Raw genomic sequence first — 20,737 nt, forward strand, 5'->3', positions numbered from 1 at the left:
CTTCCTTTCACTTTGCTAAAATTCAGACATAAATACAAAGTAAAGGCAGTAAAATTTTTAATCCTTTAGACAACTATAAGTTTTCCTTAAATATTATAAATATTACAGAAATATACTGAAAAAACCCAACATGCATGAATGAAAATGGCAAACTCCTTTATCCTATTCTATCAGAGGGATTGGTTTTTGGGCAATTTTGAAAAGAGAAAAAGAAATTTGTTCAATGACTCAAATGCTGACAAACCCAAAACTTTCCATTTTTAGCTTATAATGTACTTGATTTCTTTATTGTTTAAAATAATTTCTGAGTCAAAATCCATATCCAACATTTATAAATGCACATCGGATAGTGCAATACAATCCCTGGATGTTTTAAGCATATCTTTGATGACATGAAGCTCAAGGCACAAAAGTGACATCAAGTTAGAGAGAGCAGTCTCGACAAAACATTCATTAGAAGAAGATATTTTTTTTTTGTCAGAACAGCACAGTAGAATGTCACCAACCAAAGGAGCCTGTGATCAGAGGGCAACTCTTCCTTCAGTGGTTTACACTGCAGCTCCACCTGAAAAATTAAGATTGAACATTCAGTATTTCCACCGTGGATGCTCTTTGCCAGCTTTTCAGAGTATTTTTTGCTTGAGACAACAGGTAGAACCTTGTATCCCCAGAGACACATGGACAGCCTTCCCCATTTGTCTCACTCCCTATTTCTAGAGGGCTGTGGGATCACTGACCTGATGCTTTAGTCACATTCTGGCCATACAAACGGAGGGAAAATGAGTGACTTGAGGGACCCTGAGGGCACAAACAGCCTTCACAGCCCTGACCAGCCTCTTCCAGGGCGTCCAGGGCTATATTACAGCTGGATTTCCCCTATGTAACCCTGCCCAAGCCTTCCCACAGTGCCTAAGCAACAGCAGCTGCCCTGGAGCCTGCCATGGTACTCCTAGACTTCCTGAAGTGCCAGGGGATTACACAGATCTCTTAGAAATGCCTGTGAAGCTTCTCCTGCATTCCACTTATTTCTTAGCTATTAGTTTCATTAGAGAACATATAATGTGAATTAGAGGTTTAAATTGCCCTCTATGACAGCAAAGGGCCAGGCCCAGGCTGTTCCCACAGAACCACGAGCCAAGGGCAGCCAGCGCATGGCCCAGGCTGTTTCCTCCCTGGTGGTGGGTGTGCACAGAGCGGTGGTGATGGCAACTGGGCCAGCCATCATCAGGTGAAGACAAGGCAACTAGTCAGGCCACAGGCCAAGCCAGGACAGCCAGCCAGCCACCTGGACTCAAGGCTAGGACAGGTGTGTGGGGATGTGGTACAGCCTGGGGCAGGAATCCTACCCAGGCCAGAGCTAAAATGCGGGTCCTGGCCAGAGGCTACATGGGGTACCCCTGGTGAGGCTGATCTGAGGCAACCAGGCTGTTTTCCACATGCAGAGCCACAACAGTCAGGCACTTCTGTGGTGGCATTGACCTCACACCCTGTAATTTCCTTCACAAAGTGATGTATATCCATCTTCTGGGCATGTTATGGCTTCCCATGCTTGTCCATGATGAAGAATATTAATTACCTGTGTCTCTTAGAGACCAGTGAGGCTCATTAGGACAAAATTTTTAAGCGCCTTTATTCCTGCCCTGTTTCTGCCCCCACTCAAATTGTTTATCAAATTCCCATCTACTTTAGAACTAAATCAGTGGGAAACTGATTTGATCTTACCACGTGGTTTGAAACAAAGTCTCTTATTCTTGTAAGCAGAGTAGGCTGCTATCGATCCAACAACCAATATTACAAAGGCAGAAATTACAGGCGATGTAACTCCAGCTATTAATCCTGAATCTGTGGAAAAAGAAAGGTTTGGCTTTTATTTCAGAGGCATTGAAATAGTTCGACTTAAGCATATTGTGTACTGAAGTATGCTTTTACCAAACTGTGAGAACTGTTTGGTGAAACAATAGAATTAAGCAGACAAATAGAAATTATGTTACATTACAGCTGGTGTGAAAATGTTGTCTTAAAGCCTAATTTAGTATATATGCTACTTTTATAAGGCTAACATTGTTTTTCTATATCATGATGATCAGAAATAAATTGTAGAATAAATGATTTACTCTATACCTGTGTTTCCTCCATGATTGAAATGATGCTCTTCTTCTCCTGGAATAGAGGGTGAAGTTTCATCAAAGAAATGTTTGTCAACTTGTTTTGAGAACTCAGCCTTTTGCTCAGCAAAGTATAATTTTGTATAAGAGGGCAAAAGGTGCAGCTTGACAGGACCGCAAGAGAGGAGCTCCCCTTCTAGTCCTCACTGACAGCTGTGCTGACTGGAGGAGTAACTTCATCCTCCTGACACTTCATTTTTGGAGAAGAATATTATCATCTAATAGAAGTGTCATACCTAGCAGTCTGCATCAAACTGATTTCACAGGGAGTGGGAGGCCAGTATGCTCTGGCTATTCTGTGCTGCCAGACAATCAGATGACTTATCTGTAATTTAAGTCAAGATCTGGTGCATCTGCTTTCAGTTCTGGGCAGAAACCCCTTGCTTTGGGACTGTCCTAGCTGAATTCAAAGGGATAAATCCAGCAGGGTTCTGGCACGTGCCAGAATGCTACAAAATGTTTAGGAATATGTTTCAAGTTTTAGCTTCAGGCTCATAACCATGTTTTTTGGTGAAGAAAAGCTAATCTAAATAAAAATGTCCCTCAGAGACAAACAGATTACCACTAAAGCAAAACCAAACAGCTCTGATTTACAAGTGCTAGGAAGAAGGTGCAAGGGGAATTGGGAAATGCTACCTGTTATGACCGGTGGTAAAGGCTTCCCATCAAGGAGATCTGAGTCATCAAAACCCCCTGCAAGATGAAGATTAAGATTCTGGTTGCAAAATTATCCAATCAATGTAACCCCTCCAGTTCCCTTGTCCACTCCTTTTTTAATGTTCTAGGGAAGCATGAGAGACCTCTGAAATCCCAGCTTCGACATAGTAGATGGGTCGTGTGTCTTGCACTGAATGGTCACCTACCCAAATTCACCTGAAAGGTGAAGCACTAACACTGTTGGTGTCTACCAGTTCTCCACCTGTGGGATATGTGGACTTGGGCTCTCAGTAGCACAGATCCTTATATAATATTGACATCTCGAATTCCAGTGGTTCCTGAAGCAGAAAGTCAATGGGTCCTTTCTAGGAAAGACTCCAGAAGGACATGTCCATGGCTCACCACTACAGTCATACTAGGAGTAAATACAGGATGCATGGTGGTAGCCAGGATAGATGTGCCAATTTCATTTTATTTAAGTGGGTGTCCGGGATCGCACTCAAAACAATACAGGTTTACATCCCTCTCCTCAGTCCCACTAGCTGTATGCCCCAGAGCCATCTCAGATGCACATCTCAGTACAGATTTGAACACAGACTTATCTATCCATGTCCTGTGGCTAGATGTCAAATTTGAACCGTCTCATAGTGCAGTGTATACACGCCCAAAACAGAAATGTAAAAAAAGTATTAGTCTCATGCCACTTAGGAGACAGTATTTCACATTTTGGGCAGACAGAAAATCTTTATGGTACCAACACTAAAGCTCAGAAAATCTTCCCAAAGATTGGAACAGTGATTAAAAAGGGAGATGAATGGAAAGGATGATAAAAGCTATTAATAAAGAAATAAGAGAGTAAAGTCTTAAAAATATCTGCTCTGAACAGTTCATAGGGCTAGATTTTCTTAGGAGAAAATATTCTTACCAGAATTACTATAACTTCCTGGTCGTGGTGGAAGAGGTGGGTATAAAGGTTTTCTTGAGATGTCACCTATTGATAATTAATATTGTTAGATGGTTGAATGGGCAAAACTGGGAGCTTTAAATAAAAAGTATGGTAATTTGAGATTTTCTACTTATTTCTAATTTGTCCTCCAGCGAATTAAGAAAAGGACTTTGTCACTATTTAAAACTATTTAAGCATTATATCAACAAATAGCTAGCTACTAAAACTGATTTGGGAGTGAACAGGGAATGTTTTCTAAATTAAAACATGAGAAGAATTCATGAAAATGTTGAAGGAAAATATTTAATGTATTTCTGGCAAGTGCTAATACTGTTTAATGCTGACAGGGAGATACAATGTGTTACTTGGGTGTCAGTGGTTCAGTTTTGCAGAGCTGACAGAGAAGCTGGTGTTCCAGGCCGGGCCAGAGGCAACAGGTCATGTCTGTGCCATCAGCAGGTATTAATAAAATCTGCAGATTAGTTTCATCTAACAGATGCTGAATTTAACTAATGCATGATGAAAATTCTGCTCTTGAACTGTGCAAAATGAACTCAGACTTCAGCTTCATTTTTTTTTTTAGGACTTTGTGCTAGCATTTGCCAAAGTATTGAAAAGAGATGCATTGGCTAGAGCAGGAGATCTGACTCATAGCAGTTTCCAAACTGCACATACAGTGCTGGAGTAGCAAGAGCTCACTCAGGTCAAAACCTGCCAAATTTAATGTGCAGGGCTGTTGCTCTGCATATGTAGAGTACGTCCTCTCTTGCAATTCTTTCTTCAACCAGTTCAGTCACATATTTAACTGTTCAGAGAATTTAGCTCTGAATAAATCAAAATTAGGTCACAGAAATAAATAGAACTTTCTCTCCCCCTCCTTAAATCTTTCCCTCACCTTCCAAACATGCCAGATGCCCTTTCACCATGTTTTCTCTTGCCTAGCTGCTAAATAGTATGCTTCTGTTTCTATGTAGCATTTAGGTTTGGATTCAGCAAATTATCTAGACCTGTGCTAAACGTCTTGTGAGTATAGCCTACAGCCAATGGATTTTAGGTAGAGTCTTAAAACTTTGCTGAATCAGGCTTCGTCCAATGAATTATATCCAATGGAAGAAGGGACTTGCTCTGTTTCAGCCCTCTGTGTAATGAACTAAGACTCACTATGGCACAAAAGCAGAAAACTACCAATCCCATTTTTCATTTCTGTTGTGTTCCTGCACTTATTCAGCCTTCTCTAAGGATAAGAAGACATATTCTATGTCATAGCTAATGAAAAATAATGTGTTCAAAAATACTGATAATGAGATACATATCCCTAACCTCATTATACCATGTATGAATGTCAATTAAGAACCTCAGCTGTAAATGGAACAAAAAAATAAAAACCAAGGGAAACATCATTTGCCATCCTCAGAGTGAAAACATTGGGTTTATTGAAGATACTTAAGCTATTAATTGATAATTTACTCAATATACTGAACCCATCCTCCCATAACAGTACTCATTAATAACTTGCAGGAATTGAACAATTAGTATGGGCAGGAATAAATGACAATATACACATGGGAATTATTAATGAAATTAGATTAATCTTTGGAATGTGTGGACTAATAAACCACAGGCATGAAGTACCACTGGGGAACCTGGAAATGGGAAAACACAATATAAAAGGTGTCATTCTCTAAGATCGAAACACTACTAAACCAGACCACTGGGGCAAGTTCTGGGCGATGGGCTGAGAAGTAATTTTTCTTCTGTGTGACTGTGATTCAAGTGGAACCTTAGGCTTTGATTCAATACTACTTGCATTTTGGATAATATGAGTGTACAAGAACCTATCTAGGTTCTTCACATCCTTGGTATATCTCTAAACACACTAAACAAGTGGTGTAAAAATTCCTAAAGTCAAGAATTTATATGCTTCTGTGCTGCACTGTGAATACTTCCTAGGTCAGGTCTGGGTGTTACAGAAATACCTGGCAGTTAATAGCATGTTACAACAGTTGGACTTCTTCAAGCTTAAGCTGTATCAGCAGTGCTCATCTCTGAAACATTCCTTCCTGAATTTCTAATTTGCCATCACTAGAGTTACAAGAAGCTCAAACCTCTCCATCCACTGTTACCTCTGATTCCTAATCTTAGGCAGATTCATTTTTGGTAGCTGAAGAAACTACAGCCATCACCTGCTGTCTTCAAACTTCTGTCAGAGGATACCTTCCTGAACCATCACAACTGAATGGGCCAAGCTCCCTACCCCCAGCCATTCCTGGGGTAGTCTATCATGGTAATGTAAGCCACAGCTGACTTCAGTTCATGCAGGTAGGCCAGTCTGGAAGCTCTTAGGTAGCTGGCAACCAGATGCTGTCCCCACTCTGCATGATGGCCTCAGGCAGAAGGGCTGCAGGTACAGGAGTTGGAATGACTCTCATTACCATAGCTCCTCCTGCAGTATTGCAATCTCTTTTCACAAATTAGGCAGAGTTGAGAAAAAGACTAAAAAAAATGCCAACATTATATTTAAGGAAAGAAGAGAGTACTCACCCCCACCAAGAGCATCTCCTAAATGTAGATCATTGTCTAAAAATGAATAGGAGGAAGATGCAGAAAAGTGAGTTAGACACAACTCCTGTGGGAAGTGAAATGTTAGTTTTAATAGAACACGTACAACTGAATGTTTGACAAGCACCTTTTTCAGGTTAGTCCCACAAACTTACCTAAGCTATTACACTTTTCTTTAAAACTCTAATAGAATCTAGTAGTTTCCTGCACACTAATTGACAAATGATACAGTATTTTCTACCAAAATATGAAGGTTTTTTTTCTGCTGTAAATGATGTCAAAATAAATCTTATAGTTGAATCAAGATCAATATCTCTAATATATCTGCACGTACATAAATAAAATTTGCTATGTTAACATAATAAACCTATTTTTTAAATATGTTGTGCTGTATCTATTTTTTAAATATGCTAAATTGTCAACACCTACGTCTGTGCTTAAAACTGGTATATGTATGTTTGGCTTAAGTGTAATTTATTGAACTACAAAAACTGAATACCCATTTCAAGAACAAATCCTAGGAAGCAATAAACATACTGGGAGAGAGAGATTGAATCAACTAATCTATGTGAGGGTCACTGTGACATAAAAATTTTGCTTCAGGCAATCCAATGCACCTGTCTGAGGTTGGGTGATAGCCTAGTTTTTCTTTGCCTGAGCTAGAAAGGCTTTATAATAGACTTAAATGTCTGCATGTGCATGTTACACAGAAAATTGGAGACAATGAAGTAAGAAATATTATCAGGCAAAAGAATCTCTCCATAATACCTGATTTCTCCTAAAGGATATAAAAGATCTGTACATAAACAAGCTCGTCATTCCTGATCACGAAGAACCACAGAGACAGGATAAGAGCTCAATAGCTAGCATACCTTGTCCCATATCGCACATGATGCTCACCAGACCACCTAAGCACATACACCTCGGTGCTCATGAGCACAAGGGTTTGAGGATATGGCTTAATTAAATCAAATGCAGGATGAATGTGAGTAAAATCAAGTTATTTTGAAATTTTGTAAATGAACGTTACCTTCTGTTAAATTTTGGGATGAATTTTGTTGCACTAGGAAGGTACCTACCGGAGAGCTTCAGCTCAGGCAGAGATGTGTGGGATGCCCACAGGACATGGCCTGTGTAGTAATTGGCCTCAACTGACCAAAAATCTCAGCCAGCCTCACCTCTCAATGGTATTGACTGAATGAGACATAGAGGCAACCCTGACATTAAGATGAAGCATTAGGCAGATGCTGAAACATACTATTGTTTCATCTTTCTGCACTTTCCAAATCCAATAATTGATTTTTAACACTGTGGGCTTGGGATTTTTAAAACTCTCTGCAATCCTCTTCAGTGCTGAAAGAGATTCCGAATGGTCTGTAAAATGTGGAGTTCTTAATTCTCAAGAATTAGTGCAGTGGATTCGAATCATTTGGCAGTCATATCTCAAACAGATTTCTGAGTCCCTAAAAATCAAATTCATTTCACCTGACTGAGGCAGCTCCAGTGCAGATATTGGAATCCCTAAGCTACCTTTAAACATGACCAAGGACAGAGTATTTTAGGCACAATTCAAGTAACTTACTTGAAATGTTTACATTAGGATGAGATCAAATCCACAGTTAGTGCAATATTTTAAAATAGACAGACACTTCTAATCTAGGCCAAACACAGATCTTCTTGGCCAAATGAAGTGGGAAGGAAGAATGCAACCACTAAAGGATCCAGTAGCTACCACATTCACAAAATGCTGCTCCTGTTTGTTCAAAGAGCAAGCCCTTTGTTGTGTGGAAAATATAACTGCTTTCGTGTATCGCAAGTCTTACTGCACTGTTTATCCAGAAAAAGACCTAAAGTTGTTGTGTGGGCTAATGTTATCCAGCATTTTCCAATTCAAATATTTTGTTTGATAGACAGAAATTTATTTCAGTGTTTTTTAGGTGAAAAAGCTCTATGTTATTATAACTTGTTCCATAAAAAATGTGTTTTTTTCAGCATTAACATTGGAATTTATTGTTTGGCATTCTCAGGACTACAGCTAAAACCTTTTGGTTCTCTCCACTGTCTAGAGCCCTTTTTCCTTTATGACACAGGTTTTGTAGCAAGTAGTACTAGATAATATGAAGTAAATACATGGTGAGAAGAAAGAACACCTAATTTCCTTCTGATTCTTTTCCGAGTCTGTTATCAAGCATCATGAATAATTATGCAAAAACAAAAAAGAATGGGAAAAAAGTAGAAGATCAGTTATCCATTTTTAGCAACAGTTACCCATTGTTATACTCCTCAGGGAGTTCAATACAGTCTGGAAAAGCGTGAAGAAGATTTTCAGGAAATAAAATATCACTGGCCAGTTAGGCTGTAAAGCCTTATTGGAAGTGGTAAAGACTTGTAAATGGTAACTGTCAAAAAACCACTTACTTTACATAAAGAAGACAGCTATAATTTAAATAATCTCAGCTAAAGTACAGTAGCAAAAATTATCAAGAATCTCATGAGACAGTTTCTTACATATAGAAAATCAGCTTTATAACCTATTATTACTCACTCAGCACAGGCCTTGTGGGTCTTCTGATCACTGTAGGCTTCCTTGTAATTATGTCATCTGGTGGACACAACAACACGCCAATAAACAATAAGCTTCAACTTAACAAAAGCAGATATCTGCAAATCTAGACAGCTGTTCATCACAGCAGAAGCTAAAAATGAAGGGATGTGTTTTCAAAGCCATTTTTTGTTTGTTTGTTTTAAAGAAGTCTTTCATTTTATGACAGAAACATTGAAATCTAGCATTGTCCAGTTCTCTATCTCTTTAACTTAAGTGGTAGCCACTTCCTATTCCATTCCTCAAGGAAAAAGACTTAAGATTTATTATGGGTGTAAATGCCATAGTAAAATAAGGATGTGAGATTTACATACCTGGGTGATCAAGGGCATCAGCTAAATCAAAATCGCCTTGACCTATAAGGAATGTGACAAAAAAAAAAAGACACTAAGTCAGTGGACAGGTTTCCATGACCTCCAGACCTGAGGGCTCTGTACAGAGCCAGAACACCAGTAAGAGGCAAAAAATCTCCCCATCCAAACTGGAGCAGGCACAGAACAAGCTGTCAGCTGTCATCCCTGTGCTGTGCAGTCCTGAATGACTGTGAGAGATGGGCTCATTTAATTCAAAGAAGCTATTTGTTTGGGTAGTGCAAGGAGAAGCTGCTCTCTCATGTTATCTATATTCATCTGCTGTGCAAACATGCCTTTGAAGAACACAGGATGCCTGTTATAGGGCACAGGACTATTGCCAGGAGACAGCTGAAAATAGTATTCAGTGTGGTACTTGCAAACCAAAATCATTAGGTGAGAATTTTTAATATCTTCATTATTATTTTACTAGTGCAGCTTCAGAGAGCAGCTTTACTGGCAAACCTGTGATCACTTGTAACACAAATCAACTTTCTTTTTTTAATTCTTCCTGTAACATGGGCCAGAAGCAAAAGATATTAAGATGTGTTTACTTAATTTAGTTTCCCTGTACGTTAAAAAGTCTGAGAAGTGAGAAAAAAAAATCCTTCCTGTTCTGTGTTAGGTGACCATAATGTCTTTAAATGTCACAGCAGGGCAATTAGCACCCTGACTTTTGAAATTAGCAGGTAAATAAAACTGGGAAATGTTTAAAATATATAAACTGAAGCAGACAACTTTGAACAGAACACACACAGTTATTCATGTGAGTTTTACTTTCAACTCTACAATCTGCCACTTTCCTTTTAATACACAGCATTCATGAAACACCTCTTTGCAGAATATGTATCCATTAGTTTTCATCCAGGCTGAAACTGCATCATCCTTGTGTTTGCATTCCAAATACAAGATCAGCTGGCACAAACTGACAAAAAGTCTTGATGTGTCATGACTTCCCTAAACAGAAAAGTATTACTGTGCTCTATCGAGTAAGCCTCAAGATGCTCTTGTTCTGCATCTGTTTATTTTCCCATCTAAAAAGCTTAATACCAAACTCTTCATTGAAGTGTTTTTCTTGATAAGTCTTGAACACTTCACAGCAAGAAAGGCATTGTTGTTCAAGTGGGGAAACTGAGCAACAGAGAGAGGCTGTCAGAGGTTCTTCAGCACAACTGTGCTCTGGCTTCAGCTCAGCTCCCTGATCTTGACAGGTGCTGTACATCTTCATGGCATTCTTTTCATTAATCACTGTTCCTGAATAATAGCTCTTGCTGTATCAAAGAGCTCCCAGAAAGATTAATTATCAGTGGTGAAACACTGTGTGATCCTCAAATAAGAGTCAGCACAGGAGCATAAAGTAGAAATGTTTTGATTCCCGTGATGATTTTAATGTGAATCTGTGAACTTAATTATAGCTGGGGTCTGACAGAAGAGATAAAGCAAGGTTGGAACGCAAAGTAGCAAATGGCTTCTAAAGCAAATCTGTCCCTACAAAATATTATGAGGAACCCATGTTTGGTAAGGAAAAATAGGTAACAGCATAAGGCTTTCCCACTAATATTATTAGAGTAGCATTTTATCTCTTATAATTTGACCTGTTCTCAGTGTGTCACCTTATCCTGCCACCTCTCCTTCCGGTGCCCTGGCCACTAACCTTGCCGAGTCCAGTAACCATTGGATGGGGTCTTTAGGTGGGTAATATTAATGGAATTTATAGAATGATTTGGGTTGGAAAGCACCTTAAAGACCATCTAGTTTCAACTCTCCCTCCCATGGGCAGGGACAACTCCCATCAGACCACGTTGCTCAGGGACCCATCCAACCTTCCAGGGATGGGGCATCACAGCTTCTGCGGGCAACATGTTCTGGCACATCATGACCCCTACAGTAAAAAAAAAAAAAAAAAAGTGTTCCTAACATCTAATTCAAACCTACTCTCTTTCAGTTTAAAGCCACTACTACAGCTATATTTTAAGACACTGACAGGTTGGTTTTTTAAGTATGAACCCATTAAATACATAAATACATAAAATAGATAAGTTGCTTCATCAGAATATATTCCCTGGCAGAGCCCTGAGTGCACCACCAGCTTTTACTGGTCCTGAGTCCCTGTCCATGGGCTGTCACACCATGCTGCTCCCCAGCCATGGAACCATTTGATCTTGATGCAGGCCACTACCAGCAGGCTGACATCCTGGCATTGCCTTGACTTATATGGTCAAATTATATGTTTATGAAGCATTTCTTCGGTGTCAGGAGTATAAGCAACTTAAATTTGACTGTCCTTTGATTTTGTCCTCTGGTTAAATCCTCACTTGATCGACATCCTGAGTGCTGGAGGAGGCTGTCTGACCTGAGCCCCACTGCCACAGGATGCTGTTGTCAGGGCTAAAACCATTTCATGTTGGACTGAGCCATCAGAAATAATTTTGTAACCATAATCAGAACATGAGTCATCAGAAATAATTTTGTAACACTGAACAGCTGTTGGCAAAACCAGCTTCGTTACAGGTCCTGACATGCAGGAACTAACAATATGGAAAGCAACTACTGAGGTCCTAATGTTGCAAAGAGAATATGACAAAATCATCTCATGAAGGAAGACTGGAAAACTTCAGGTACCATATTTCTTTGAAGTTAGAAAAAAAAAATAAAAATAGGAGGTGGAATCTAATAAGAATTCAAGGAAGATGATGCAGATGCTTTCAATTGCTTGAGAACTAAAGCAAAACAACAGACTGAAACAGTTACTAACATCTGCCCTTCTCCTGGACAACAACAACATTTCCCTCTCCTATTGTATGTCTGTTCTGTCATCAAAAACCTGGGAAAAGGCAAAAGGAGTTGTTTTGAGACTGCAAGGGAGAAATAGAAGAAAGCTACATCAATTTTAAGAAGAGAAATTTTTCAGATTGATATTTTAAAAATTATTTCTGACAGTAAATCTAGCAATAAAAAGAAACAGACACCAACACAGAATGACTGCTTGGGAGGAAGACAGGAATCCACATTGAAATCTCTTTAGCTGTGTAAATATAAACCTTGACAGATGGGCACTTTGTATGTGGACATCTGTGCAGCATTACAAGTGATATTGCAATAAACCAAAAGATTGCTTAGACTTCCATCCCAACTTCCTCTGATAATAGGATCAAGTGACCACAAGGACTAGGACTTTGTGGAGCAGAATTTTAAATGCTCATTACTACTTCTGAGACTGTACCTAGACATTTTAAGAATCTAATTTTGGAGGATAACAGATGGTTAAATAGCTGAACAGCCCAGACTTCATTCACAAAAGGGTGCGTCTAAAAACAAAACCACATTAGAGACTCAGAATATTCAGCTCAATAAGAACTGCAGTCACTTCAGAGAACTTTGAAGATAAATGACAAGGAAAATAAATTACTGAAGCTTCTCCACAGAATAAACAGACTGAAAGAAATTCATTTTCCACATATAAAAATGACCCTTTTTTTTTGGATCAGCTTCCATAATATAAACAGCTAGAAATATACTCATGAAAATGAGAATGAAAGACATTTTAGTGGGGTGAAAACAGCTCTGTGCCTTTGGGGGTTTTATTTGATTGGGGCTTTTGTATATGCTTCTTGCTATTTGTTTTGTTGGTTGAAAAAAGTTATGAGACCTGAATAGTTATGAAGATATTTAGCTATGCAGGTGGTAACAGAGTTATGTCTGTTATTACTACTTTGGGCTAGTATGCTATTTCTTGGCATAACTTCTAACCTTTCTTCTGGGAGTATCCATGTTTTGACAAAGAAATAAAATTACTGTAATACTGGTTTTTATTGGGTGGTCCTCAATGATTCATAACAGAGAATTTGAAAAAATGCTTATAAGCATTGCCTAACACTGCAAAACAGTCCTTATCTGCAAATGAGAAAATGCAAAGCTAAGAAGGTAAGCCTTCCAGATGGATATACGGATTGTATTGAGAAAGGACCTATTTTAATTATGCTTATGCTAGCTGCTCAAACACAACGAACTGTAATAACAGCAGGACTTTTGCTAGCACTGACAATTTTATTTGGGATGTAATTCCCTCATTCCCACCCAAGACCTGTAGCTATGCCAGTAAAAAAATGAAGTGTAGACCCAGCCTAACCTTTGTAATATCATATGTGGAAGGCTGGTGATATGGAGACTGTTACGGTTGCTGTTTGCCACAGAGATACTAAGACAGTTTTAAGTAATTTCCCTTGAATATAAGACACATCCTGCTGAAGCACCGTGGAGCTGCGGTAATCTTACCCTGCCAAGGCAGTCAGTCCCCTGCAAAGCCCTCAGGCACATGTGCATTTAATGTTCGCAAGCTTTGGCTCATATTAATTTTCTGAAAATGTCACACAAATATCCAGTAGCTAAAATGCAGACAGGAGTGTCTTTTGTCTGTGATCTAATTTGTTACCTAAATGTTAGATGGATCCATCACCCTTTAACTATGTAGCTGTTTGATCACAAGGGTCTGAGGTCCCACAGCTTTTAAGGAGGATTTACGAGGAACAAGGCTGGATTCCGCAGGTGAGTGTTACCAGTCCATCATTATAACTGTGGTCAGAAGTTTTCTGACAGAAAGCTACCATGACATCACTCTGCAATTTCTAATTTCCCTAAGTAGGCTCAGTCCTGCACTGAATCCATACAAGCAGAGCTTGTGGCCCTTAAAATGATGCGTATTTAAATAAGACAGCATGAATATTGCTAAGTGAGAATCCGGTTATGCGACAAATGAAATTAACTTCTCAGGCTTTTAATATGCACAGTGTAGTACTAAAAATGAAGCTAAAATCCATGAGAAAATGTATTTTTATGTGTTTATACATACATCTCAAATGCACAGATGCACATGTGTGTTAGATAAATAATTTTGTTATTAATATTATTAAATTATTATGATTAAATTAATTGGTTTTGAGTTCATTACTAGCAGTCATATGATTGGTATGGTATTACCCGTGTTACAAATAAATTAGAAGCAACTAACTTCAAATTGTGAGCTAGGTAGAAAGGGGAAAAAAGCTTATTTTACAGTATTTTAAGACATGAACTGATTTCTTCAGTGTAATTAAATAAGAATTGTTTTGTGAATACAATGAGCTTAAAACATTATGAAGCTGGCAGAGACTGGGGAAGAAGTGAATGACAAAAAATGAGAACAAAAATTTTCTAAAAGGGAACAATATGTTACCAAAATCACTCATGAGACCCATTTTATGTACTTTTTAGCTGAAATAGTAAGTTATTCTTTGCACAGACCATTTCTGATTATAATAAAATCATGAGACCTATTTCCTCTGTAATGAGAAAATGGGATGGATTTTCCCATGCATATGATTCAGAACACACCCTTTTATTGATCCAACTTTATTCAGGAAACAATTATGTTTGTTTAAAGGAAATTACTCATTTAAGAAAAGTTTTGGGAGAACATTAAAGTTTACACCCCAGAGTGGACACTGTGGACAAAATCTCAATTAGCAGGAACTATTTCTTTCATGTAATACCCTCATGATCCATATTTCCTGATGAGGTTACTGTAGCTTGTTTTTCCTTCATGACCCTTTAGTTTCATAAACAATGATTGCTATTACAACTCCTCGATGCTGGGGTGGAAAATGAGTATGCTTTAAAATCTATAATTAAGACCTAAGATCCAGTATATAGACCACAACATGTGGCCTGATTATTGGCTTCATGTTTTTAGCTAGGCCACTTCTGGTTGTAGTTTGAATTCAAGGGAAATTAAAAGGACTGTCTCACTTATTCAAACAAGAACACATTTAAATAATTACTAGTAACTTAGATGGGCTAATAAAGCAAGAGTGGCAGTATTGCTTTAGCTCTGTGCAGCATGGTCTCATCAAACATGAAAGAAAATCTTCTAGTTCTATGATATTCGCTTTGCTCTGGACATACCTGGTACACTGGTAAAATACATGCAAAATACCTCTAGATCTTCAGCAGGGATAGATAGCACAGATCTCAATAGTGCTATCCTGTAACTTAACATCAAGTTGAATTTGTTTCAGGAATTCTGTGCCCCCTGAAGTCACAGTAGCCCATCAGCATAAATATCTATATTACTTCCAAAGGGGTTAGTAATATTGCCAAATCGAAGTGGATGATCAGGGTGTTTTATACAGATTCTTTGCTTGTGTGTTTATGATGCAAGACAGCAATAAAGCAAGGGCTGCCTCTTCTCTCTTTCATGCCATTAAGAACATGTTTTCCAGAAAAGAATGATGCTGGAAAGATTTGCTGGACATAAGCAAGCAGGTCTGTTCAGCAACAAAGTCTCTACAGAGTAAATGAGAAATACAATTAGGTTCCCTTCTCAGGGCTGAAGAAGCCTCTGCACGTGCCACCACAGTGCACAGAGAAGCCTCTCAGAATAACCCTGGACAGAGGGTGATGGAGCATCAGTTTGTATCTGAATTTCAGAAGCAAGAGACTTGGAAGAGGATCTGACAGCTTAGTCTTCCACAGAGAACTGAAATGAAGAGCCTTGTCATGGTCATGCAAAATGTTGTGAATATCTCGGTTGGATTTATGAACAAAGAGCCAGTTTCTTTCTTTTACCATTGCACTCAGGAAACAAAATGGTCTGTGAGACATTTGTGAATAGAAATATCTGGCTCATATCTCAACTTCTGCTCCTTGCAGATGGTAGTCTGCAAGATGGAGCTGCAGTTTTGATGCAATATAGATTGTGATCCTGGGGGCTTTGTTGCTGTTAACTCAGGACTGTTCCTGATGTGAAGTGTATGCTCCTGGTTCCTTCACCACTGGTGTTGTAAGACCTGGGATGTAAGGAAGGAGACCTGGGATGTAAGGAAGGACTTTGCTTTAATTTTTCTGCTAATCTTAGTGCCTACTCTGGCCTTTGTTTTCATTTAATATGGAGCATTGCTGCCCTTTAAAAATATATTGCTGTGATTTTACTTCCTACATAAGTTCCTCGGGAATTAAAAATCTATTGATGACAGACAAAGCTTATTCAATGGAAGTGAAACTGTTATATTTTCATGTTTTCATCCAAGCCCCTTCTATCATCTGAGATGGTGTTTGCCTTCATGAGATACTGTGCCTCAGATCAGATTTTAGACAGTATTTTCCCATAACATTCATAGACGTCAGGCTGTGGAAATGAAGGAAGACTAATCAAGACAATCTGAACCTCCCTTCTCTTAAGGGCCTATTTTTATTGATTTCTAATCTTGAAAGAATTCTGACATTTGTTTTTTTAATTACCATCATGGGACGGAAAGGGATTGACAATTGCTGATGCAAATGAGTTAAAATACATACTGAAAACAGGCAGGTTGGGCACTGCTGCCAGGCTTGCAATGTGGCAGCAATGTTTGAAAAGTGAATCTGAGAAGCTGAGTAACTACCCCTTTTTTCTCTTCTCAAGCTCTGATGTTGCAACAACTCTACCATTAGTGTTTCAGTTACTGTTTCAACCAGTTCAGGTATGTCAATTTATCTCACTGCAATCACAACCTTGAATGATAGCACTGACATGCCTACAGATAATGGCCGTTCTGGTATTGGGAGTGAAATAGTTTTGGAGGTCAGCAGGAGAGAATTTGTTGTCTGATACTTCCCTGCCCTCGCTCCCACGAGTGCTTCAGCATGTGCACAGGGACCTCACAAGAATGACAGCGAGGACTGGAGCGAGATGGAGCAGTAAGAAAAACAGGACTGTGTTTTTCATCTCTTCTATTCTGCTTCTTAACTCAAGTGAAAACTACATTATTCATAGAACTAAGTCACATAGTGTCTCAAATCCAAAGAGGTCTGTAATTTTCTCCCCATAAAGTGCCCAGCTAATTAATCAAGAATACAATTAATTTTGAGTCAAAAACTTAGTAAGCCTTAGCTGAACAGCGGTACGTGGCTTACTGGCTAGCAATAAATGCTGTTCCCTTTACCCGTGTAGCATTCCATACCTGATGGAGCAAACTTAAGGCATCTCAGACATCAATCTTTTCACCATCCTTGTTACTAAGTAAACATGTGATCTATCAGCTGACCTTAAAGACCATGGATATATAGATTATGTCCATATTGGGAACCTGAGGAGCATTCTGGACAGTCAGGTCTGAGTGAGAGTCTCACCTGCTTTCCAGGTCCCTAAAGGAAAGAGCCCTCAGGTTGCACTGCTTCCCCACTGCAGGTGTGCACACAGGTTTATGGTCCAAATAAGACCCACGCTATGTTTCCAACAAGTGCATGATCTCACTTACCAGGGGGCTAGGAACCTAACTGAGTTGTGTCTCAGCACAGCCTAAGTGGGCAATGTAGACACAGCCCAAGCTGGATTACCACGTCAGCCCAGCCTCAGTAAGTGACGTGGGATGGACTCCAGTGGAAAGTTTCATTTGGATTGGAGTAAAAGACATTCAGACAATTAGTTGCTGCAGCTCAACTTACGTGGGAGCCTTCATGCAACCTACCCAGGCTTGGAAACTACAAAAGCCAAAGTAGCTTAAAATGGAAGACTGCACTGAGCATGGAAGTTTCTGAACTGTATCAGGTCTCACTTTCCTTGCACAATATGGTCCTTCTTTATGCCATTCTTCTGTTGAGATGTGTCCATCAAGGGAATCTAGCCAACCAACTGAAGATAGCCAGACATAAAGGAAGTGCTAAATGAGAAGAAGAATAACGTCATCTGGTCTGACTGTGGTGGCCCAGTAGTTTCTAGAAGTTATCACAGATTGTTACAGCTTAGAAAAGAATTAAGCTGCAATATAAAAAGGTGAATAATGCCACAGACATTTCTATCATGAGGACTTAGACCAGCTTTTTACCAGCATGGCCAAGCCTTTCTCATATCATGTCTTGATTGGGGACTGAGAAGTGGTTCCTGTATATGTCCCCTGAAACATGGTGAATACTTTGATGATGAAATTCAGTGTCTGTTGCTATAGATTAAAACAACTAATTTTGTTCATCAAAGTGGATTAAATAGTTTCCACAGTCATAAGACTGTGCCCAAAGCTCACAGCAACTTTCAGCAATGACTTCTCCCCCAAAGCAGGGCCTGAACAGGTTCTAAATTAAGACATGCATAAATCAAGAATGATTAGGCTGACTACCTTTATAATTAAAATGGTAGAGTATATGGAAATTGGCTTGCTCATGCTCAGATTGTTTGAACAGAAATACTCAGCATAAGACAGTCCTCCAGAACAAGAAAATCTGCATGCCAGAGATGAGAGACTGCATGCATCATCACTGCTCACAACACGCTACATGTGGGCCAGCACAGTCCTAGTGCTCTGCTCTTTCTATGCAATGTTACTTGCTGAAGAACTCTAAATAATTTCTCATTTGTTAAAATCAAAATATTGCACTAAGTTAAGGCAAAGTGTTTTCCCTGCTCATCACTGCAAGGTCTCCTGGGGACTCCATTTCAATCAGAGGTGGTGGGAGGAGCAGCAGCAGCAGCAGCAGCAGCTATTTTGGAATTAGTGATCAATGATAGATTTCTTCCTGCAGCCAAACACTGCACTACAAGTTTCTGAAGTAATGCTAATACACAAAAAAGAAAAGGTTACAAGTACACCATATGGCAAGTGCACACAAGGATGATCCTATTTGGTTTGACATCAAGAAAAGTTTAACAGAATGTTTTGCAAAAAGACCTTGTGTTTGAATATAGTTAAATGACTAAGTATGAAAGGGTTACATTTTCCTGACTGCTATTTGTTCATCAAAAATATGTACATAAAACGCATTCAATTCTTACCTAATCCTGCATGAAAAAATGTATGCTTGTGTGCTGAATGCATAGACTAAGGTTAATCAATCAATTATTTATAATTATTTAACCATATGCACCAATACAAAAGCATGAGAATCTTTAAACTGAATAAGAATTTGTTTTTACAAAAAAACTAATATGTTTCAAGATATGAAAAACCGAGAAAAGCTTTAAAACCTGAAGTCAGTATTCTACTAAGGATCTCTTTGGAAACTCTTAAGTTCCTCTGGAAGCTCTCATTTTACCGCTTCCATTTAAAAAGTTTATACTCAAGTCTGAGCTTGTGAATAATTTTATGGGAGCAACATAATAGAGAAAATAAGATATTATAAAAAAGAAACTCCAACTAGCATGGCTATTATGAGCAATCATCCAAGAGATATATATCTCTTTAGAAACTGCAGAAGTACTTATGTAAACACTCTTGAATGCTTCTCACGAATTGGTAGCAACAAACAAACAAACAAAAGGCAGCAAGCATTTCCAAATAAACAAACATATTTGTTTTAGGGGTTGGAGTTTAAGGTTTTGATTTTTTTTCATTTTTAATGATCATGCTCTAGAAATAAGCCAAGGCAAAGGTCACTTACCTCTTACATGGACTAGAAGGAAGCCAAAGCACAAAAGAAAAATACTTCTGAATTTCTCCATGCTCTTCTATGCAGTGCCTTGATTGTACCGCTTGTTTTTTTCCAAGTGATGATGTTGCAATGGCAGTGCTAAGGTTTGAGGGACACACTTAGAATCAGCGTCTCTGCCCAAAGAGGTCTCTCACCATCACATCCAAGCAATGTAGAACAGGGAGAAGTCCCTGAAAACCTGTTTGCGTACAAGACAAGTAACAAAAGCAAACAACCCTGCTAGGGCCAAGCTGTGAGCAGCACCTGAGGTGCAAACTGTGCTCCAAGAAATCTATTTATTACCCAGGCAGGAAGCATGGAGAGCGGGGGAAGCAATGGCAGCACCCAATGAGGAGGGAGCCAGAATGCTCTGAGTCCACCTCCTCCCCGCAAGGGAAAACCAACCTGTTTGACATCCTTGCCTTCAAAGCAGGGTGTGGTGCTGTGAGAGCTCAAGTAGCTTGTAAGAGGAGACCATCTTTCTCTGAAGTGCGCTTGAAAGAATCACTCAGACATACTCTGTCCTCAAAGCACCACTTCCCTGCTCGGTTCTTGGCTGAGCAACAACTACTGATAAAGGCAATACTGCCAGCACCTTAACCCCTAACTCAGGCCACCATGTTAGGGAATAAGAGGCCAAGAATCTGCTTTGCAGAGACTTGGGAATTGGCTAAAGAGGGATGACAAAAAAATTTTATAAACTTAAATTTTATAAACTAATTTTATAAACGTAAAATGTGATGTTGGACTACACAACTGAAGCATACTCAGCTCCCCTGTGGATTCTTATCTTCACAAGGTAAAATAAACATTGCTCATCATGATTTTTTCCATTGATCTAGTTTTGTATTTAATTATACATGTCCATGCATGTAGAGAAATGTCAGACAGCACCAAGTATGATGATACAAAGCTTTGGAAAATTAACAAAATTCATGCATCTATCTGTACATGGACATACTTTAAAATCACTGATGTGATTAAATCCAGTTCTGTTACAGCCTCTCTCTGGCAAATGCATACGCCAACGCTTCTGTCCTTT

At 39.0% G+C, this 20,737-nt stretch overlaps 1 protein-coding gene across 1 annotated transcript; it reads right to left on the reverse strand.

Annotated features, from left to right (window-relative positions):
- On the reverse strand, positions 1-19,747 carry XG (Xg glycoprotein (Xg blood group)). Its single transcript, XM_027710101.2, has 9 exons — positions 19,666-19,747; positions 9,244-9,285; positions 8,873-8,929; positions 6,310-6,345; positions 3,748-3,813; positions 2,802-2,858; positions 2,122-2,160; positions 1,723-1,842; positions 1-565 (listed from the first exon to the last, which is right to left on the reverse strand). Exons 1-9 carry the CDS (start codon positions 19,724-19,726, stop codon positions 549-551), a joined length of 495 nt encoding a protein of 164 aa, XP_027565902.1. The 5' UTR covers positions 19,727-19,747; the 3' UTR covers positions 1-548.
- Positions 19,748-20,737: the final 990 nt, after the last annotated feature.

This window comes from Pipra filicauda, unplaced genomic scaffold, assembly GCF_003945595.2.
Source record: "Pipra filicauda isolate LSUMZ 115617 unplaced genomic scaffold, ASM394559v2 scaffold439_size563993_pilon, whole genome shotgun sequence".
Taxonomy (NCBI): domain Eukaryota; kingdom Metazoa; phylum Chordata; class Aves; order Passeriformes; family Pipridae; genus Pipra; species Pipra filicauda.

Excerpts from the sequence above, each read along its gene's own strand:
- XG (XM_027710101.2), bottom strand. The coding sequence starts at position 19,726 with ATGGAGAAATTCAGAAGTATTTTTCTTTTGTGCTTTGGCTTCCTTCTA. Across the intron at positions 9,286-19,665 it reads CCTTCTAGTCCATGTAAGAG|GTCAAGGCGATTTTGATTTA; the intron begins GTAAGTGACCTT and ends CATTCCTTATAG. Across the intron at positions 1,843-2,121 it reads CAATCATGGAGGAAACACAG|ATTCAGGATTAATAGCTGGA; the intron begins GTATAGAGTAAA and ends CTTTTTCCACAG.